The sequence below is a fragment of the Ambystoma mexicanum genome, chromosome 8 (assembly GCF_040938575.1).
Source record: "Ambystoma mexicanum isolate Mex_15411 chromosome 8, UKY_AmexF1_1, whole genome shotgun sequence".
Lineage (NCBI taxonomy): Eukaryota > Metazoa > Chordata > Amphibia > Caudata > Ambystomatidae > Ambystoma > Ambystoma mexicanum.
Genome location: NC_090929.1, coordinates 319,648,935 through 319,672,472, shown reverse-complemented (window position 1 = coordinate 319,672,472; position 23,538 = coordinate 319,648,935). Strand labels below are relative to the sequence as shown.

The 23,538-nt window shown below is 46.1% G+C and overlaps 1 protein-coding gene across 1 annotated transcript in view; it reads right to left on the bottom strand.

The window, feature by feature from the left end:
* Window positions 1-23,538, bottom strand: part of SAPCD2 (suppressor APC domain containing 2) — a 133,084-nt gene that overhangs the window by 79,060 nt on the left and 30,486 nt on the right. Inside the window, exon 2 of the mRNA XM_069609736.1 lies at window positions 2,676-2,809. Within this exon, the coding sequence (XP_069465837.1) occupies window positions 2,676-2,809 (134 nt within the window). The remainder of the gene's footprint in view (window positions 1-2,675; window positions 2,810-23,538) is intronic.

Below are 23,538 nucleotides of genomic sequence, written 5' to 3'. Positions count from 1 at the left end.
AGCTAACCACTACCCACCAGAGGAAATCATCCTGAACTAAATGAATGGTGGTTGGCACAGTTGATTTATGGGGATGGGCAAATTATCAGCTGCCCTGAATAGAACAATGTTGAAATGTCAGGTTGCCCTTCCTGAAATATGTCAAAACCAAAGATTTCGCTACTGTGCCTCTTAGTCCTAGTATTATGAACTACTGCCTTTCTAATAAAAAGGTCAGAACAAAATAGTTTATTTAAGCCAGGTACTGGTTTTAAAAATAAACATTTCTTTGTCTGTGCCCTCACAAAATTAGCGAACGATTAGGTTGGACTATCCGGTAGTCAATAGAGCAGATAAACCAGATGGGGTGATCGACCATGGAAGTTAGCAAGGTTTATCCCCTAGAATTAGATGCTTTCTCATTTTTCAGAGATGAGTGTTGGTTGCTAGCAGCAGAACAATGATAAGAGGACACCAATGGGAGGTTACTTGTTTTATATGATTGCAATGTTTTGAAAAGTGATATTATTGAACAGTGCTTTAGCATAGGGCATGCAACAGAACACGTTTGCTGAATCGTTCATTACAGCACCTACCCTGCTATGCGACGAACTTCCTCTCCTATAATGACCCAAGTACAGTTTTTAAGGAACCTGATGTGAACATAAGATCCAAGGATTTTAATGCCTTTTATGAAATGTACTTGGCATGGCTATGCAAAATGTGAAATGTACTAATTTGGACTACTTTGAACATTGAGATCATAGAATTGGCAAAAGGGCGGATGATGCAATGGTTTGAGACTGGCAAAATGAACACACGAAAACAATTTCTATGCCGAGCGGGATGGACCATTTTCAATTCCACATTGCAAGAATAACCAAAACAACTTGCATACATGTAGTACCGATTATATCAGCTACCCCAACAGACAAATCAATCTGTTGATGGACAGATCTGAAAAATGCAACAAAACATTTGTGGAATAAATTCAAAATGTGTTCTAACATTTGGTTTGAGTCTGTAATCCTGTGCGACAAATGTCAGTTTATTTGCGATTATTGGTTTTCAATGGGCTGTGCTACACATTTCTATGTCATTACTTTGTGCTTTTGGCACTTATTAATGGCCTCAGAATTCCTGAAATGCGAGATAGAGTGTATAGGGAGAGCACTGGACAGCAAATCATCACAGGCAACCATTTGATGCACTCAAGCACACACAATAAAAAGCACTTGTTGCACAATATACTTTCTATATCGAAGTGTTCAAGAAGCATACATGTGCAGAAATTATAAAACAAATTATCAAGAGCTGCAATATTCAAGACTTGGTAGCAAACACGAATTTGAAAGGTCCAAAAATAAATGAAATAAACGAAGGAGTTTGAGAATGTCAAGGACAGTGTTACCCAGCATTTAACGAGGTTGTAGAGACCCCCGAGGGCAAGAGAGGAATGCAGGGTGAACTGGGCTTTCTTAATTTAAATCGCAAGCTGTGCTACGCAACAAATCAAATTGCATAGCAAACTGCTATACAACACTGCTTATTTTATGCCTCGAGATGCTCGAGTTCATACTAGAGTTTTCTTAACAGTTTGTCTGCTCCCTCCGGGACTTTCGTTAACTTCAGTTACCTGTATTGGGGTCAGGATACTTTACCAGGTCAGTAGGATTTCAGAGGATGGCGTCCACCTTCGCTGTTGTGGGTTGCCAATTCTTGGGGCCTCGTACTGCTTGGGTCTCCGATAGATAGTTCCTTCGATCGTCCTTCACATATAGGCCCGGGTGCCACCAGCACTCTGGTTTTCCACGGCTTGTTCGCACTTCTCTATAGCAAGCCTGGGGTAGTGGTCTTGGCCTCGTTGTCGGACCAGATGGTCCACTCACTACAGGTCACGTCATCACTGTACAGATGATCTCTATGTTGGACCCTCTGCAGAGACGCTTTCCGCTTGTCACGGGAATTAGTCTCACCGGGTGAAAGGCCACTCATTCTTGGTTGCAGTCTTATTTTCACCTGCCATCCACCAAGTGTAATTCTAATAATGTTTGGTGTTCTTTCTTCATACAGAACGTAGGCTCCAGTTTCTGCTTCTACTTCTCCTCCCAACACCGGGGCGGCCAGCTGGTTGTCCACGTGCATTCTCCTGAACCACTCTCCCTCCACGCCCCTTTCTCAGGCAGTCCGGTTCCTCCTTCTGCGATATGCTTGGCTTTGATTGCCAAGCCCTGCTCGTTCTTTCACTCTCCCGGCTTCCTCCTTGATCTTCGTTCTCATCCACAAGTCGATCTCTCCAGCCTTCACTTGCTCTCGCGCTTCCTCCTTTCTCTGTCCCTCTCTGATTCCGATACTCTCTCTGGTACTCTCCTCTGTACTCTTCCCTGTACCCTTCCGTCTGTGTTTGTTTCCGACACCCTGATATAGTAAGGCACGTCCTGACGTAATGTCCCTTCTATTGACTACAGATGTTCTGGTACTTTCGCCCATCTGCTTGCATCATTCTCAAGTGCTTCACCACACTTGGACTAATTTCAATTAACAGCCTGACTAGAATCAACAAGGCAATTCTCACACTGTGGGAGGGGGGGGGGGTTGGTTTAGCTACTTGCAATTTTCTGTTTGTATTTACAGTTGCTACCATGAAACTGCAACAGAAGATCCAGGAACACTGATCTGATTTAGAGTCCACTTACCATGCCATAGTCCACCCCGTTGGTGATTGTATGGCGTCTGTGATCACCACGACTTCTCTGGTGCTGCGAAGGGTCCAATAGTCCTGCTGCTGTGCTCTCACTCTGGGACCGCACCATGCCATTTCCATCCACACCTGTATGATGAGCAAAAAGCAGGTCAATGGCAAGCTGAGGAAGCCATCTTAGAGACGCTACAATATGCATATACAGGAAAAGTCTACACTGCCCTTCAGCGGCATCCTAAAGAGACACCCTGTGTACTTAAGAAACATGCACAATGTGTTTGACACAGAAGACCCTACCCAGGATACCATACGCAGCTGAGGATCAAGCCCATCTAGAATCAGAGCCAGATGTCTACAAATGCACAATGTAGGTTGGAACTCACAGCATAAAACCATTGAGCACACACACAAGGAACTACACCGTAATAAATAAATAAATAATTCATTATTTACTCCAAATTACTTTAAGAACATCACACAACTTTAAGATACGAGACTTGACATCTTTGAGGCTTCTCTAATTGAACATGTCTCTTTAAGAACATAACATAACTTTGAGACATAATACTTGCCACACTTTATCTTTAAAGCAATATTGAATTGCATTACACATCGACTGTGCACGTAACTTTAAAACGAAATGAATAGCATCTGACCACACAGTATAACCAATAAAATATTGCCCATTAGCAAGATGGCCGCCGGACGTGAAAGCACAACATCATTGCGCTAAGTTTTTAGCGCGATGACGTGATCACGCGCTACAAAAAGCAGTCATTTCCGGAAATAGAGCCACAGCAATCGAACCATCGCACTATACTCGGAAAAGCAGAACCCACATCCGAGAGGTGAGACTATTCTGAACTTGAAATCTTTTTTTTTTGTCAAAACAGAGTATATCTAACCGTACCAGTCACTGCCATTAGATTGGTTAACATGGACAACATCCATGCTATATTCAGAAATGTAGCATTTCAGCATACACACAATGCAAACAACTTTTCAGTAAATCTGAAATTAGGACAACCTAGATATTTAAATTGATTAAAGTAAGCCGAACAACCCATTTTCTTAAATTGGGCCTATATGTAAATATTGAATATAGGCCACAATTCGATGCTTATATTATCTCTTGTTTTAGGAACATCACATTGTAACAGCAAATAAGGGACTGTACACCTTAAGCACTTTACTGTGTTTTCACTGAAGACATCATGAGTACACAACCATGCGAGTATTTCACCTCACCCATTACGTGCCAACTTGTCACCACAAGCACACAAGCAACTTATTTACTCACACCCTGCCTTCTAGGTCAACAATACGTAACTTTTCAAACATGGAATCCAAGTTGAAATTGGAAAATCATAAATTGAATTGCCGAATCGACTGATTTACCTCCTGAGGAACCACTCATGAACCCGAGTGGGTAAACACGTGTTGAGGTTTGGAAATCCACAACTCAAAGCAACTAAACCACAAGGACTTCAAGTGGCAACATTAGGGACTTAAAACAACAAACCCAAGAGGTTTGAAACCAAGTACCCAAATCAATAAGCTCAACTACAAAGACTTAGAGCGACAACATTAGGACCGAAACCATCAACCAAAAGTATGAAAAACAGACCTCGAGATTGGACTTAATCTAAATTTGAGCTATACTTTATTTAATGCATCCTTTGACAGATCTTGAACTATCCTGTCGGACACTGTTCATCTTTTTATTTTTTGAACATTAAACCATCTGTTGAGATTCACCATTTGAATTGACTTTTTATTTTAGAGAAAGAGTAACTCTGGAATAAAATCTACTGATTTTGTGTTAATACAGCCCAGGCCAGCCTAGGAGGAGACCCTAGGCTACAGAACTTTGTTGCAATTAACACACTCCTTCAAATAAGGTAACTAAGGTGGGTGCCATCACTGTCCAGGAGTCCGAGCACGTCACAATAGGTTGGAACTCATACCTAGGAAAGGCAAGGTGGGGGGGGGGCCGTGGGGCAGGACTTCGGTGGTTAGCCTCTTAAGAGTGAAGGACGTTGCTTGGAGGATGAAGTTAATGTTTTGCCACATGCTTGCATGGCCATAGCAAGTGGTGTTTGTTTCCAGAGGATTTCCTGCTCCCACATACGTGTTATTTGAGGATAGGCGCTTTAGCTAGCACATAGCTACAGGAGATGGTAGCTATCCACATCCCTAAGGAGGTGTCGGCAACCATATGCCTCCTATATGTTAGGAGACGTGGCATTTATATAGCACCTTATGTATCATTGGTATGACCTCAAAGCGCTGGTAGGTTGAACGCCCTCAAGTCAGTAGAGCGAGAGAATGTGGTATGGTGCATGGGTGCACCGGATATGTGTGCAGCTGGTGTGGTTGTTGCACAATAGCTGCTTCATAGCGGTAAGCGTGGTGCCGAGGAAATCAGTTGGATGTGTTCAGTCTGGAGGGTGGACACTCGGACGGAGTTCTGGCCGTGTTAGGCCTGAGGAGACGCCCAAGCTAGCCAGAATGTGCTCAGCTAGCTGTGTTTTATAAGGATGGTGAGGCGTTTGTGGGGTCATGTTAGTACAAGACCAGCTGGCCGAATGTGTCATAGCATAGCAGTGTTCTAGTTGAAAGATGGTGTATAGGAGAGAGTAAGTGTAGTAGTGTGATATGGTGGTTTATCAGTGAAGCGCTTGCGGCCAGGCACGAGAGCAGGACAGGGGGGCGTACATAGCGGTATATGTATATAAAGCGACAGGATTGATAGGGTAACATAGGGATACAGGTACATAGCATTCATTCCGTCCGTTCCATTCCACATATGACGTGCAAGTGCAATGCAATGTAGCTCAAGTAGACACAGAACTAAGATATATTCAATCCAACAAAAAAGTTTTCTACTCAATATAAGCAAACCTGCGACAGTCAACCTGGTAAAAGGCCTAGATAGAAGCTTGGCCAACCAATAACAAACTAGCGCTGACGACGCCAAATGTTTTGCATTCGTAGTATTACATAAGTAATTTGTTAAGAATACTGATGTTCTCCCCTCCCCCTCCCCTAAATCGCCTCCTACAGATAAAACAAGGGCCACTCGAGCAGACATGGAAAGGTTAAGTGCCAATGCATACTATGTTTCACCTCATTAAAAAGATGTGTCTTTATCTGTCAGACACATACCTATGTCATGTTTCTGCAGACAGCATCATTGGAGTGAAAATTGCATTTCTCTAGCATTAGCAGCAACCAAACATTTCTTTTTTTTGTAAAACCTACCAATTATCCAAAACCGCATTGCCAGACTAGTAAGCAGTCCCAAACCTCCAATTTTGCACAATGTCCATTGGCCTCCAGTTCAAACACATAACCTCTTTAATATTACTACTTTAGTACACACATCAATTTACCAAAACACCCTTTCACCTTACAACTGAAACACATGCACACCATCCTAAAAGAACACCAAGGTCATGGATGCTCACCTGTTAGAAATACCCAGGTTTAAGATCAGCAGGAGTCAGAACTTCCTGTACAAGGTCCCAGAATTTGGAAAAACGCTCAGTTAGGCAGAATCCTGTGTAGTACCCTTAGGGACCACTACACAATTAAGACTACAAGTGGTAATACAAGTTCACCTTTGATACACGCCTGTACTACACTGTTAAGAGTGGTAGCAGCAGCGGAGCAGCCAGGCTTATCTCAAGAGTAAATGAGCAGTAGCAGAGATTACACAAAAGATCACAATTACTGTGACTCAAGCAAACACTGACTCAAGGTTTCAGGTAAAAAATATAAGTACATTTATTTTTAAACCATTTGTCTTCTATAAATTTAAAACCACAGGTAATACACACCACACACAACCAATTCCACTAAGCCGGTCTGATAGCACAGCGAGTAGAGCGCTCGCGTTGACATCTGTGGAGAGCTTGCTGACAAAGGCTCGAATCCCAGCAGGGCCAAACTCAGCCTTTCATCCTTCCGAGGTCGATAAATGAGACCACACACCGTGGGTAATAATAAGCAGTGCTCAGATACCCAAGGGTTTGTAGCGCTATACAAATGCTAAATTATTATTAAGTAAATTCAAGATAAGTACATTAGGATTTGACAGACCATTGTTGCGATATTAACGCATGCCCGCGGATAGAAATGCTCACGAAGTTAAAATACACTTTGTACGAAAAGTGAATAAAAATCATAGGCAATACTTTTTCAAGGCAAGGAGACTCGAGGACTTCTTCAAAGATACAGATTAAAGTCAATAGGGCTGCGCAAGGGTCAAATGGAGCAGATGCTCAGTTGCCGAGGATTACACGTTGAACAGTTAGAGATTCGAAATGCCAAGAGTTCGTAAAGATTGTAAAATGGAAGGAAAAGTAAGAAGGAGGGAAGGAAGAACAAATCTTCATGGAGGAAAAGGGTTCACCCAGATTCTGGCTGGTCAGGCGGAGAGAAAGACCAAATGTGCACAGTACATTATTCCGTTGGAGAAAAGCTGGTGCCACGGCAGTTGTTCTTGGTAGTTCCTGCAGACTCATGGTTCCTGCGGCTTCAGTCGTGGGGACAAGAAGAAGGACACCTGGAGCGATCTTCACTACCCAGGGATGAGGCCAGCAGCAGCGAAAAAAAGACAAGGATGAATAAAAGGTGCGCTCCTTTAAAATCAGGAGAGGGCTCTTCTGATGGCTATCCGGAACACTACAGCACAGCAGTGATTTCGACCCAGGAGAGGATTCTCGGACTGAAGAAAAGACGAGCTGGTTCATCCCACCAGGCTCAAGGGAAGAATACTCCGGACTGGATCTTCTCTTAGTCGTCAAAGGGGTAGATAGCTCAGGACTGCAGCAGGGCTTCACCGGGACTCGGGGTTGCAGCAGCCATCTTCTTCTCCGCTTCTCTTCGGTTCCTCGTAGTTCCTGAGGCAACTCTGCCTTCCAGCTCAAGAGTCCTGCCTTTTATGCCAAAATCCAACATTCACACAGCCTGGCTGTCAATCACTCAGAAGGGGGAAGGTGGGGGGGGGGGGTTGTCCAGCCCGGACAACCACCTCAGCCAATCAATACAAAGTGCGACTTGGGTCTCCAAGGAGACCCTATGCAAGGGGTGACTACAACCCACCCTCACATTCAGCCCACCTAGACATCCAGGAGGGCTTCTGGTCAGAAGCCGCCAAAGGTCAGCGAACAAAGGAGGCAAATCTTGTTTGCCGCGCAAAGAAAGACCCAAGAAGGATGTTCAAAAAAAAGAAATGGCGATTAAACCCAACTGAAGCCAAAATAAAAAGTATTTGGGCTTGTGGGTTTAAAGTTCGAGGCTACTAAAATAGCCTCAAACAATACTACGTTATGTAATATAATCGCAGTAGGAAAATTAGGGTAGATACCACTGCCACCAGCCAAGTCTTAATGTTAAGGGAGCGAAACAGTGCTTCAAGAGGTACAGATAAAAAGGGCTAAGAATTAACCCTTTCCAATACTCCATGTAAGATAGGGTGTACTGGATCTGTGGTTAAATGACTATGTAAAGTTAATGGCAACTTTACCCTTTTCTGGGGGACAGTAGTCAGCCCCAGAATAGCAGTCAGTGGCAAGTCTAAAAGACAACCCTGTGTCACTGCATTGAAGGTGCTGTGTAACACACAAAAGAGTGGGGCTACTGAAGTGGTGTACTCCAGAGTCCACAATCACAGAAATAGATGAAATACACATGGCATAACACGTAAGAGTTGGGGAAAAGCTCACACACTTACCAAGTGGAAAAGATAAACTTCAGAAATCCAGCAAAGCTGCTGAGGGACTCACTAGGTAAGGGAAATTAGCCATAGAATGAGAATTCTCCCTAACAACCTCCTTTAGAAGAAATTAGGAAATTAAGGACACAGCTTTCGTCTACACTTAAATAACCAAGTCATTACAATTTCTGAATACCATCTCCTATATATCCAACTTTACTTCGCATCATTTTAATCCAGTACTGCTACAGGGCCCTCAGCACAAGTATCACAATGTTGACTGGGTAAATTGTTCGCCATTAAGTTTGTTTTGGTGTTTGCGTGTGCTAACCAGGCTGGTTTAGCTGTGCTTCGAGAGACAGCATCATGGTGCAATGCCAACAGCAAAGCATAGTTGAGACGGCCAAAGATACAAGAAAGCACCCGTGCAATGGGTGAAAACATCAAGTTGGAAGGTCTTAACCATTCATAACACGCTTGGGCAAAGCCAATAGTTGGGCATTTACTTCTCTTTGTTGCATTTGTATGCACTAGGGTGCAAGGAGCAGAGTGCAAACTTTCAAAAAGGAGGATACAATAAGGGGCATGGGCAAGAGATTGAAAATGAAAGCCAATAGAGCAAGGGAGAGACCAATTGAGAGAGGGTGCCACTGATGAAGCGTAAGAGGAAATATGAGGGAAGAAGGTTGAGACGGTGGGTAAGAAGTAAAGTGAGAGGAAGGTGAGAGGGTGGATTGTAGAGAGTTGGGTGTGTCGAGAGTGGGGTGGTTGGGTGTAGAGAGTTGGGGTGGGTGTCGAATGGGAAGTTGGTTGGGGACAAAAAACATGAACCAAGCTGCCTTGGGAGGACTTGTCCAAAGTAGCCCAAAAAAAATCCCAACCAGCTCACGTGAGTGGGGTAGAGGTGGGTGGAGAGTGTGGGCATTGGGGTGGGGCAGGGGTTTGTCCTCCTGAGGCTGCATGTCTACAATCTGCCGTCAAAAGTAGCTCATGTATCAACGGAAATAGCCCAATATGAAATCACTATGCGGCTGGAAAATGGAAACCCAAGCACCTTGTGCAAGGGGTCAATACACCTCATATAAAGATAAAGCAAAAGAACAAAACAAAAAATATGGCGTTCTACCAGAAATTCCCTGATGGGCGCTATATAAATATCTTCCTAAAATGTAGACGAAATCCTATCCCGACGGGGGGGGGGGGGGGGGGAAAGCGAACACATTTTGTGCTATTAAACAAGAATACCACATTATGAAAAAATGTTGTTGTGCATTACAAATCATGAGAGAGGAAATATACACAAGATGTGTCTATGAGGAGAAATTGGTTGACCACTGATGAATTCTGGGGACGACTGTTTAGTGGTAGAAAGGCCACCCTTACGATAGCTGTAGTAAAGTTTTTAAAAATTATTGATATTTGATGGAGTTCATAGATAATGAAATATAATAATTATACAATTATTAATTATAAATGATTTATCAACATTGTGTAATGTTAAGGACTGAAGTTGTAGCATTGCAACCGTAGGACAATTCTTTTATATTCTTTTGATCTTTTTGTTCACATTTTGTATAAAAAGATATTGTAATCTAATACAATAAAAGCCAGGCACCCGATTTGCTTATTACAAAGGTGTGGATTGGAGCAAATGGTGTAATCCCTCCCTCTCTCCTTTTCATTTATGCCATAACCGTCACAAAAATTGGCCAAAACGAAAACGTCACTCACCATCTCAACTCCCCACATGCACACAGTTTCTTACTTGCCAAGAGTCAATTATCACTAGCCAGCTGCACGTGGACACGAAGCTTGCATGTACTATGGAGTCTATTCTTCTGAATTCCTGGTTATGTAAATGACACAACAGAGTTTTCCCAGCGGAACTATCAAATGAGGGAGGGCTTCAATATGTACGTTCCTGGGAGCAGTAGGAACCCTATATCTGCTCTACGGCCTGCCAGCTCCTTTTGGGGTTCCAGTCTGAGCCAGTGCTAGCAGAGTTTAATACATAAGCATTTTGCGCCATTTACCAAACTCCCTTCCATTGCAGCAGTTAGTTGCAAGTAGTACCTTTCTGAAAATGTTATTTAGATGTTTGATACAACGTTCAATCTCTACTTCGCCCACATTCAAACAAATTGGCGCATTTGTTGACAGTGTCAAGTCTGAAGTTTAGGCCTCATGTTGCTTAGTGACTTTCAATTACCCAATGGGTTATTTTCCCCTTTGTGGGCGGTTTGGGGGGGGTGGGGTTTAACGAGGGGGGAATTATGGGCAGGCGGGGGCGGGGCGGCCTGTGGATTTTTACCAGCACTCAAATCATAAAGGATTATATAAATATACCCAACCACTTTGTGCGACCTGCTGTCCGCACGTCCACATCGTTATGTGGGCGGGTCACACTTTAGGCCCGCGCGCGGAAGCAAGGGGACATGACGTTGGGTTAGGGAGGGGCGGGCACGGGTTTCCGGCAGTTGCCGGCTTGTTGAAATAAAGAATGGTCGCAATCTATATCGGCTCGGCATTTGTTATTTAAGGCCACCTGCCCGCGCCCTGCGAGACCTCAACAATGGTGACGAGGGGCGGCCAATCCACCTGTGCCTAGGAAAGAGGCCTGCCATCGGGCAGTGCAGCACGTCGGCGTGCCTCCCATGCACAACGGATACCAGCAGAGGCCGGGCCTGCTATACGAGCATGCATAGTATGCGCGTCTGTAGCAGGGCACACGCCGCGCCCACGGAACTCCAGCATTACAACGCTCCCTCCAGCCCAGCAGCACACGAGTCAGCACCTGCACGGCAGGCCCCAGAAAGGGTGTGGTGAACCCGCAAGCATAAGCGGAGGTGAGACAATGCCATTCTGCCACGCCCAGCTGCCGCTGCTCCTTGCAGAGGAGACAAAATTAGAGCAGCCTACATAATAGGCATCTAGAACATATCATGAGGGTAAGCACCCCAGGATACCGCCCAAAAGCACAAGAAGAACTTCACAAGCACCAAGGACAGGGAGAACACTTGAAAGAGGGAGAAATAGGGGAAACACGCTGACAATAATTACAAATGACACCACCCACAGTAAGAAAGTCGGCAAGAACAAAGTACAAGGCTCATACACAACCATGTCAGACACGGCACAAGCTACTACGTCATCGTCAGGAAGTGCAGACAACACACAAGGTGATGGTCAACCTGCGCAGTTGGCGGGCGGCACGGCACAGGTCATGCATATGCCAAGCCCATTTGAAATACGAGACACATCAAACCTAGGGCCCGACTGGACCACATGGCTCCGAGATGTTAAATGTTACACAGGAATTATAGGCCCGAAAGGTTGAGAGGCTCAAGAACGTGCCATTTATGGCTGTGGGGCCAGCAGTAAGACATTGCGGGTGAATTGTTAAATGTAGAAACTAGAACGTACGGAGAGAACTCCACGACAAGCTCTCACAGTACTTTGCACCGCACAACAATATTGATGATTAGCGCCATATATTCCACACCACAAGACAAGAGAAGGGCGGATCCATGGACAATTTCATCATGCGCCTCTGCATCAAACTGAAACACTGCGAATTTCACAAATATTCAAATGAAGAAGCACTAAGATCACAAGTAATGTCTTTCACAACCTTTCCGCAAGCAACTGTTACAGAAACAATGATCTTTAGATGAAATTCTAGCTCTGGCTCGCATGGAAGCTGCGGTAGAGTCACAACTGGACAAGGTTACCATACAACAACCCACAAGCAATCCGGACATCAACAAACTCTATGCAGCCCCCAGCCAAGGAGGAAAGCGCCCCGAGGCCACCCATTACAGATGCGGGTATGAATATCCACACACAGGTGAATGTCCCCACCATGGGGCAACAGTGTGCCTCGTGCAGGGGTATGGATCACTACAGAATGATGTGTAAAAATGCACCAGGCCCTACCACGAACAGACAACGAACCCATGACAGGCGAAGAACAGCCCGCCACACCCCTCCCAACACCAGAAGAGAAGATGAACCCACTACGCCCCGCAGAGAAGACAGAGACCGCATGGGCCCACACCCACGTGAGGATAGGCGCTCATGTGAAGGGACCAGACGCTCCCAAAGAAGACGGTTTGTCAGGTATATCGAGATGCAGTCTCCCACTAGTAGTGAAACACCGTTGTCGGAAGAAGACCAGAGGAAAAAGGGATACGTATGGGCACTTAAATACAACACAGCCATCCAGCATAGCCCAATCCTCACGCTACATGTAAACACCCCATTAAAATTCCTAATTGACATGGGAGCAATGGTCAACATTAGAAGCGAACAAGCATACGAATCACTCCTCTCCACTGAAAGTCAAACAGGCTATGGTAGACATTTACCCATACAGGGAAACACCACTACCATGCAAGGGCATGATTACGGCGTGGTGCACCCACAAGGAGCAAGCTGCGAAAATTCCCCTGCACATACTAAAAACGGAAGCCAACAGCGAGTGCATCCTGAGTTTTCAAACTGCAGTGGCTATGGGACTAGTGCATATACAATATCAACTGATGGCACAAATACTTTGCTAAAACCTGAAGCCATAGACCAGGTATTCCCCAAATTATTCAGAGGTTTCGGCAAACTAAAAAAACAGGAAGGTGCACCTGCACATCAACCCGCTGGTCCAACCGGTAGCGCAACACTATCACGGCATACCGATCAATATTCAAAGACAGGTGGAGGACGAACTGGACAAACTCATCAAAATGAACGTGATTGAGCCTGTCTCGGGCCGCACACCCTGGGTATCGCCCATCATTCCCGTCCCCAAAAAGTCCCCGGATGGATCCATACGGCTGTGTGTCGACATGCGAAGAGCCAACGTAGAAATGAAGGGGGAAAAGACATCAGGCACCCAGAATAACGGACATGATCCACCTCCTTCAAGCGGCGAAAATCTTCTCAAAACTAGATCTAACTCTAACTAAGGCATACCACCAGATCGAGATACCACCAGATCGAGATAGCCCCAGAATCCAGGTACATCACCTCATTTGTAACCCAACTCGGACTATTTCAGTATAAACTGCTCAGTTTTGAGATCTCTTCTGCAGCCGAAATATTTCAGGAGGAAATACACAGGGTGATCAGACATGTTCCTAACTGCCTGAACTATTCGGATGATGTACTCTTACATGGAAAAACACAGGAGAAACATGACAGATCACTACACAGGGTGTGCCAGGCCCTGGAAGAAGCAGGACTCACTTTGAATAAAACCAAATGCGAATTCTCCAAGGGAGCACTGAGATTTTTTGGCCATATCTTTTCAGAAAAAGGGATGCGACCAGACCCTGATAAAGTCAAAAGCTCTGAACTCAGCCCCACCCCCCAAAAATACATCAGACTTACGCTAATTTCTAGGGCTAGCCAGTTATTGCTCCAGATATTTAAAGGACTACGCCACCATCAGCAACCCACTACATCTGTTAACAGACACATCTTTTACCTGGTCCACGGAATGTCAGATGGCATTCGAGATAATCACGAATGCCATCTCGCACGCGGAGGATATTGCTTACTTCGACGCACAGAGCGAAACCAAAATCATAGTCGATGCCAGCCCGTTGTGTCTCGGCGCCATCCTCACCCAGAAAGACTCCACGGAACGTCCAATGTTTACAACGTAGCATACGCCAGCAGGAGTCTCACCGCCACGGAGCAGGCATACTCCCAAGCAGAGAAGGAGAGCTTGGCAGTAGTGTGGGCGTGCGAGTATTTTCACTTATTCCTGTTGGGCAAGAAATTCACAATAGTTACGGACCATCAGGCCCTACTGACCATCTACGGTGACCCAAGAGCACGAATGCCCCCCCGCCTCTCGCCCCCCCCCCCCCCCCCGAGGATAGCCAGGTGGGGCCTATGTCTACAGGATTACAAATTCATTGTGGTACACCGCCCAGGCAAGGACCCAGTAGACTACCTATCCCGACATCAGCCGAGTCGCAACCCTCCATAGCAGATGCATACATAGATTATGTAATACAATCACCTACAACCACTGCCTGTAGGATGGCCCGAACTGGCCACACACTCGGAACGAGATCCAGCCCTCAGGATGGTGAGACACTGCCTACAATCAAACAAAAAAGCGCTCATGAGACAACAGGCTAGGCCTGAAACGGAAACGGTTTGCGAGGATGTCAAATGGCTCGATCAAGTTCGAGATGAACTAACAGTAGTAGAGGATCACAGTGCTCAAAGGATGCAAGGTAGTCATTCCGAGGGAGCTCCGTGAACGGACAGTGCACCTGGCTCATGAGGGACACAGAGGAGCTGTAGAAACCAAGGGCCTCCTCCGACAAAAAGTATGGTTCACGCAGCTCGACAAGCTGGTAGAAAACAAGAAAACATCGTGAGCGGTGGGGGGGTGGGGGGGTGCCACATCTGTGCGCAGGTAGCACCACCTCCACATCCAAACCCATTACAAATGTCACCGCTGCCGAAGCAGGTATGGGAGGGCACTTGCAGTGGACCTTTTCGGACCCCTACGAGATGGCACCCATGTAGTGGTTCTCATGGATGAACTCACGTTTCCCGGATGTGCAGATAGTGGAGAGCAGTGCAACTGCCAGTGTCATCCCGGTCCTGGACCGAATGCTGTCGCATACGGGATCCCCAAAATCATAAAATCGGACAATGGCCCCACATTCGCAAGCCACGAATTCCACAACTTTGCCAAATACATGGGGTTCCAACATTGCAAGATTACCCCTCGCTGGCCGCAAGCAAACGGCATGGTCGAAAGGTGTATGGCCGGTATTAAAAGGACACTCCAATCGCAAACATTCAGAACAAATCATTTGAACAGGCCATCAACCAATTGCTGAGGGAATACATGCACACACCCCACAGCACGACAGGAATATGCCCTGCGGACCTAATGTTCCCAAGACCAATCAAGACGAGGCTACCCGAAGATCCAAGGATACCGGAAATGACAGCACTGGAACAAGAAGCCAAGGATAAAGATGAAACAGCAAAGGCAAAGATGAAAGAGGTCGCAGACCGCAAGAGACGAGCTCGAGAGACACCTATGCAGCTAGGGGAGGAGGTATGGCTTCGGCAACCAAAGACGAGGAAAGAAGATGCCACATTTGCACCTACCCCACTCATCGTGACACAGGAAGGGCACGATGATTACCGCACAAGGAAACGACTGCTCGTCAGTGACCCGAAACGTCTCACTTTAAACGGGTGATCCCGAATCAGGGGAGGGGGAAATGAACAATTAAAGTGAAGAAGAAAGAATGCTGGACGAACCCTATCAAGGAGATGGAGAGGGGTCAGAAGGGGAACAAAACACTGAATCTCCAGTAAATGTGCGGTCGACTCCCAGAAGTTCAAGGCGACCGCGGAGGAGCCGCATGAAGCCACTTCGCCTCATAGAAGAAATGGGGTAGGGACTGATAGGCTAAAAAGGGTGGGGAGGGGGGGGGGGGCGAAAGGCCGCACGTCCACATCGTTATGTTGGCGGGTCACACTTGGGGCCCGCACGCAGAAGTAAGGGGACATGACGTTGGGGTTAGGAAGGGGCGGGCACGGGTTTCCGGCAGTTGCCGGCTTGTTGAAATAAAGAATGGTCGCAATCTATATCGGCTCTGCTTTTGTTATTTAAGACCCCCTGCCCACGCCCTGCGAGACCTTAACACCTGCCACTAACTGAACTGGCCCCTGCAGCAAGAATACAAAAATCATCACGAATACAAAAATAAGAACGTTCACACAAACTGGGGCTAATGGAGACAATGCTTAAAAAACGGGTGAAAAGGGAGGAAGGCTGCACACTTGTCGTTTGGAGGAAAAAAAGAAGAAAAAAAAAGAAATAAAAAAAAAGAAACCACACAGCTCCTTAATGTGCAAGGGTTGTTCCGACTTTCGGCTTCTTAAAATCATTTGCTAATCTTTAGCATCAGTATTTAAAAATAGCATTTCGGACAGCTCTGCCAACAGTGTCTGGTTTTCTTTTAAGCACTTAGCTGTAATGTTTGACACATATTACACCTCCTGTCCCCATAAACCTTGAGGACGGGATGCCCTTTAACTTTACATGAACATGCATCTATGTAGTGTAAGGATTCGCAGGCAGTGAGACACAAGAGACCCAGAAGAACAGTGCCAGGAGCCAGCCAGGCATGGCTAGAATCGTCCATCACACAATCAATAAGTGTATGTATGCTCCCTTATAAGGCTGAAAAAAAGAAAGAAAAAAAACCTGCGTAACTTGCCTGCAGTGAATGATTTCTGGCAAAGACATTGATGAAAAGGTCATTCACATTACCGTAGGCAAGTTATTCCACAGATAAATAACTACATTGTATAGTTCTCTGTATACGATCCCGCATAGTCTCTCCAGATGTTAAAACGTATGTTAAATTACGGTATATGCTCCTTTCCTAGACCCACAGTCTAGTTGGCCATTGAGGGCCCTAAACAATTGCATTGTTTATTTATATAGAGCCTATACAAAGTAACGTGTTTCAAAGCACACAAGGAGGGTGGGAACATGGGGGTAAAAACAACAGTCGCTCAGAGCCCTTGAAATTCTGAGACGATAATATTTCTGCACAGGCAGAGTAAGTGTGTAAAATACATTTAACAGTTGAGACACAGTGAATGGGCCTGATCGTGATTGTGCAGTTTTACCAGTGCAATTAAGGGGAGAAGACAAGGAAGAACAGACAGACCATCTTCAGGCAAGTTGCATTTGGATCGTGCAAGTGCATAGACGGTCACAGGGAAGGGGAGGTCAAAGTGTTCACCCAGTCGGTGGAGACTGGGAAGTGCAGAGAGCCACTCTCTTGGGTTATTTATAGGTACAGTGAAGGTGGGTAGGTGTAGGGCCCTGAAGCAAGTGCGAGAGAGGGCTGGCAGGGGTGACCGGGACCAGTGAGATTTTGAGGTACACCAGGCGGACAGTCAGCAAGCTGTAAGGAAGAGGAGGGAGAGATGGAGAAAGTAGAGAGCTAGGTTAGCAGTGTAGAGGGGGAGAGAAGGAAGAGGAAAGTCTTGAGGAGTTTCAGGAATTTAAGGAGATCCGGCTCAAGGCGGAGGGCAGCAGGCAGGCTATTCCAGAGGGAGGCACCTGCTGAGGATAAGGATCTATCCCCAAATCTCTGCTTGGCACTCGCAGAAGGTAGATGAGCAGAAGGCTTGTGAGCGACAGCATTTAGGTAGGCAGCGTTGCAGGTAGGTAGTCAAGGTAAGGTGTGTATGGGTCCAAACCCTTTAGAGTGCGCTTTGACCACTGGTGGTAACAACTGTGGCAAGCTGAGTCACCAATACCATAAGGTCTGCCCATAAAGACCTCAGGTAAGTAATACAAAAATAAATATGAATTGGCGTATTGCGCTCTGCCTTCTTGTTAGTTGTACAAGTTGTTTATAATGATAAGTCAAAAATATTTTAGTTCCCAGATTTTCATCTGTTAGTGATTTCATTTCCAATAAATCGGCGGACTCTTGATTTCGACCAGAGTTGTCCTCAAGGCCTATTTTCCCCTTATCTGTGGAGTAGAACAGCGTTAGTCATTGTGGTTGGTAGGGAATAATTCCTTAAGAAATGGTCCGATTATTCTTATCAATACAGGATTGTTTACACCTATAAATGAAATCAGTGGCTGCTGCCCTTGTTATGTACAGATTTATTTTGTAGTCAGTTTCTAGTAGTTACTATGCGTTCTAGGTTCAATCCTAAAGTCGATCCTTCGTCTTCAAGGCCTTGCTTGAGTGCATTCCAGTAACCTGACTTGGTTAATATTTTATTAGATACATTCACTACCAAATCATTGTTAATCATTTCCCTAGTTGTTTTCTGGTGTTGGATCTGGTCGGAATGCACTCAAGGCAGCCAGTGAAGGGATTTCAGTACCGGAGCGATGCGGTCCCTGGGCTTGAGGCCAATGATAAGTCATGCGGTTCTGTTTCTGGATGAGCTGCAGAGGGCATAGGGCAGAAGAAGGCAAGTTGAGGAAGAGGCTGTTGCAATAGTCCAGCCTAGAGAGAACCAAGGCTCTGGAGACAGTGAGCCACTGGGGCAAAGTGAGAACAGGTAGAGTACCTCTGAGAAGGTGTACCTGATAGACTTTTTAGAGATGTCAGAAATGTGAGTGGAGTATGACCCCGTGGTTTTTTGCCTCGCAAGCGGGTACAGGCGCAGGGGCAAGGGAGGCCGGCCAGAGTGAAAGTAGGAAAGCAGGAGCAGGGGTCCCAATCCAAACAATCTCAGTCTTACTGGTGTTGAGGCAGAGGATGTTTGCAGCACACCATGACAGACTAGCAGACAGACCGATACGAGCGAAGAGGAGGAGGAGGTGGCAGAGGGTAGCCTGAAAGATAGTTGTGCGTCATCCACGTAACACTGGAATTTAGAGGTGAAAGTGGCAATCACACATGCCAGAGCAGCCATATAAATGTTGAAGAACCAGGGGGAAGAGGTTAGATCCCCGGGAATGCCACAGGTTGAGAGAGCAACAGGTGAGATAAAGGCTCAGAGTTCCACCTGGGATGGGCGGTCAGAGAGAAAGGAGATTAATCACTCCAGAGCCTGACCTGTGATTGCCAGGTGTGATGGAGACCTGCAATCAGGATGTTGTGGTTAACCGTGTCAAAAGGCAGAGAAGAAGTCAAGGAGAATGAGGACAGAGGGAGTGTTAATGTCAAGATTTGAGAGCATGTGTCCAGAAGAGCAGTTTCCGTGCTGTTGGGGAGAAGTTGGACCGCCCCCACAAGGCTTCTGGGAGGTCCCAGGGTATGGGAGGCCCCAACACCTCCCATTTTGCCCAAATAAATGCAGCAGAGTTCCAAACAAGCATGTTGCAAACCAGATTTGTAACACTGCAGGCTGACATCACAAAATTGGACCAACTCCCAGAATCCTATCTCATCCTGAGATTGGCTGCCGGGGGGTAGGTGGCCTATAGTGCCCTAACAGGAAGCCCAATCATTGGACCTTCAAGTCAGAGGGCTGGATTGGCTGCTCCTCCCCCATTACCTAATTCTAAAATTTTTGCATTGTGAATTTGTTCCCATTAGTTTTAGCTGAGCAGGCTTTTCGCCCCTGGGCCCTCAGTGTTCATTGGCCTGAGCCGAGCCATTCTTGTTACAATTATCTTTCAAATGCTGTCTGGATCTTGAAAAAAAGTCTTTTGTTCCCAGAGAAAAAACACGGGGACCAGGGTGTTCTACTCCGAATTAATAATTTATGAAGAATTAAAAATGCTTGTCTTGCCAGAATTCACTGTTGTTCAAAGAAAAGAATCTGATCTTACTGCAAGGCCTTGAGCTGGTCTCCTGAAGCCAGCACGAATCCCCACTGCGGCTGGTGTTCAGTGAGACAAGTGTACTTGGCTGTAATTTTCCTGAAGCATGGCTTTACACTGTGCCATATGATAATGCATGAATTGATGAGTTATAGTGCTGTTAGATTAATTCATGTGACCATCTGCAAGCCTTTAAACAGGAATTTGTGTGTTTTGTAAATTCTGCATGGTGGTACTGCTGCATTTGAGGCTAATGTAGCATGTAGGTTGCAGTGTTGGTGAAGTGGGTGTCTTTCAGCATATTTGTCACCCATGGGTGCACTGGGGTCTGGTGCAAAATGATGTGTGCTCCTTATTCTTCCTGCTGTTCTTTCTTTTGATGTGCCTGGGGTTAAGGGGCAGGAGTTTGATCTCAATTTTCCCTCTTCAGTGCTCTAGAGGCTCTAAAGCCAGACTGATGGTCATGGAAGCAGCCAATAGATGCAGTGTGATTGGTCAGCTGAGTGATAGTCAACAATGAGATAAGCTTGTGTCTGCAATTGAAGACAAAGCCGTAAACTCATTTAGAAAGGACAGTGTCCTGCTCATTGCCTTCCTCCTCTAGAGGCCCGAGTGCAATGGGGTGGATCAGAGGAGGAGCATAGCCTTTGGCAGAGGAATTAGGCAGGGATGCAGGAAATCCGGTCATCTGGCCCCATTTCAAACAGTACAGCTGAGCTGGTCTGCTTAATTGAATGTAAAGGGCAGCGATTAAAGAGACTCCAAGCCAAAAAGGTAGGTCAGGGAGGGGGAAATTCAACCTCACTTCTAATCTTTATCCAGGTCAGGCAATTCTAGACTGGGGTAGGACTCGGCTCAGCAGGATCCCTCACTGTAAACTCGTGCTTTTCAATGCAAATGCTTGTGCCCGTTTCACATGCACAGACCTAAATAACAGAACAGACCCATTAATCTTCTAGACACAATTTTTAGACTCGGCTTTTTAGGTGCCGCTGAAAGCGCTACCTATAAGATGAAACCATTGTCATTAAAAAAAAAAAATAGATTTAACATAAGAACTTCAATTAAGGGCTTTGAATGAGGGTCTGTAAATCTTTTCAATGCCGATGGCATCTGAGGATAGATGTGTGTTTGGCTATGTGTCCCACCTGTTTAACGCCCATCTCGAAGTGAAATCTATATGACTTTCTTCCCATTCCAACCCATTTCATCCCAAACCACACCCCTTTTGCACTCTTCGCCTTCATTTGTATTGTGTGCTGAATGTGTCAGCCAATTTATCTTCCAAAATGGCAGGCGCCATGTGTTGATGTTATTAAAGTTATCGGACATGTTTGATGCTTTCAAAAAAATATTTACTATTGATTTTAATGTATGCAATATTTATTTTGGATCAAAAACAACTAACTGGTATAAGTAAGTTCTGTTGCAAAACAGCTCTAAAAATACCTGTGTACTTCTTTGTGTGTGTTGATCTAGTGTGTTGAAATGTAAACAGTACCCGATTGGTTGGCAGCACGTTAAGAGTGATGTCAGTATGATGTGATTGGCTCTATGAACATTACTGTAAGGTGAAATTGCTGGTTTCGAAATGTATATTGTTCAATGGGGGCGGTCCTTGAACTCAATGCACAGGTCTCAGAGGGGAGCTGCTAAGTGCATACACTCAGATGCAGGTTCCAGCCAGCAGCTGAAGCAAAGCTCCAGGTGGCGGGGGGGGGGGGAGAGAACACCCCCGCAGCGAGGTGACATGACACAGGCAAGAGAGCAGAAAGGGGCGCACCAGCGAGGAAGACACCATGCAGCGGTGGCAACAACAGCCCTGTTCATGTGTGGGGATTCTACCGCCACTGGATCAAGGCCTCGGAAATACTACGAATACACGGTCATATGATGGCAGTGAGCATTGCCTCTGCCAGTGATTTTTTTTATTCTGTGTAGGAATGCATGATACGTTCTTTCCAGCTGGGAAATGTGAGAAGGCACGTTATATTCGTCAACATAGCCCACTTCCCCCACCCACACCCACCCTCCAAACCAAACATCCCTCCTTGGGGAAATCCAGCATCCCAAATCCTATCTGGAGAAAGGGTATAGAAATCCCCTACTTGATGGGCATTGTATGAGGATGCTGTGGGGGCAGAGCTGGACTTTCTCTCACACAAAGGACCACATGGAACCAGCAGCCCAGAGGCAAGGAGGTGGCAAGAAACAACAGCACCTGTTGGCGGCAGCATCTGTGTATGTGGAGGGCGGGCCAACAAAGCTTTAAAGTGTTTGCACATTTTGCAGTTTTAGTCACCCTTTCCCGCTTTCAGACAGTTCTTCAAGTCTCCTTCTTGTTGCTGCCGTGCCTCAATTTGGTCAGCTTTCGTTCTTTGCCGTCTCAACATTATTCCTTGGGACTTATTTAAAATGTATATTTTTTTTGCATCAGTACGATTTTTAACCTGCATTTGTATTTGTTTCAAGTCCGTTTCTCATACCAGCGTTTTTGTTCAGGCTCTGTCGCCGCTCGTTTTGCACCCATGAACCGTTCTGTAGCACAGCAGCAGGTGAGTGAGTACTGCTGTCTACATGTCTTGGGTGTTCATCAGTTCAGGGGCGCATAGGCAAGGGTCTCTCACGACGAGGTACACCCAACATGGAACAGGTGAAGATCTCCGAGCTTAGTGAGTCGGTCACATGGGCCAGGTGCTGGGACTGGGTGAGACTCTCCTACATGAAATGGAAACGCTGGACCCGGTGGGGTGGGTGAGCCATACATGACATGGGATGGCATGCGATTGCTCTCCCCGGATGCTGCTCACACCTGGCCCAGGCCTAACAGAGGTCTCTGAATTGAGTGAGATATCCACCCTTCACATGGGAGAGTGTGAGATCTCTGGGCTCAGTGAGGGGACAGCTCGAGGTCCCATTAACAAGTGAGACAATGCCTGACGTGGGCCAGCTGGAGACCTACGCATAGAGTGAGATTTCTCTGCTTTTAGGCTTTCTATTCCCAACAACATGGACATGGCAGCTTTTCCTATGGTTTTGCACTGCGTACAATTGCCACTCTAATAATTGTGCGCCACGCCCTGCCAGAGGAAGCCAGAGTGTGCCTGGATTGGAAGGAGAACAAGAGCAGGAATGGACTAAGAGGATTGGGAGTGTAGAAGGATGGAGTCAGGCAGCAGGGGGGTGCGGGGGGGGGGGTGGGTGGTTGAATGCTTGGTGTATTAGTGGGTGCCTGTTGGACCACTCTAAAAAGGACCATCTTCCAGCGTCTGTGTTCGGTGAAAATACGCACTACGATTCCAAGGCTCTTCTGGAAGAACTATAGGTTGTTAGTTATGGGTATGCAAGGAGCTTGAGAATGTGGGCGGCCCTCTTCGATGCCAGGTTACTAGCTTATTACCCCAATTAAGTAAATGACTGCTCCTCTCTCTAATAATACTTATAAAAGATTCATAGAAGATGAAGAAACGTCTTATTTGATGCGAGCACTGGCGTAACCGGGACCCCCGCAGCCCCCGTACCGCAGGGGGGGGGGGGGCTCACCAGCACATGTCCTGGGAGGGGCACCCTTTGCAAAAAAAAAAAAAAAAAAAAAAAAAAAAAAAAAAAAAAAAACACACTTTTCCTTTTTGAATTCCCTCTGCATTTATAAAGAAATTATTCCTGTTACAGAAATTATTTCTTTATGAAGTCAGACTTCAAAAAGAAACGATGGGCCTCATTACGGGTTTGGTGGCAACCGTGCCATTGCTACCAGCAGGTTGCCGCCAGACCCATAATGATTCACCAGCGCCCGACTTCCCGGCAGGCGCGTTGCTGGGGGGGGGGGGGGGGGGGGTTAAG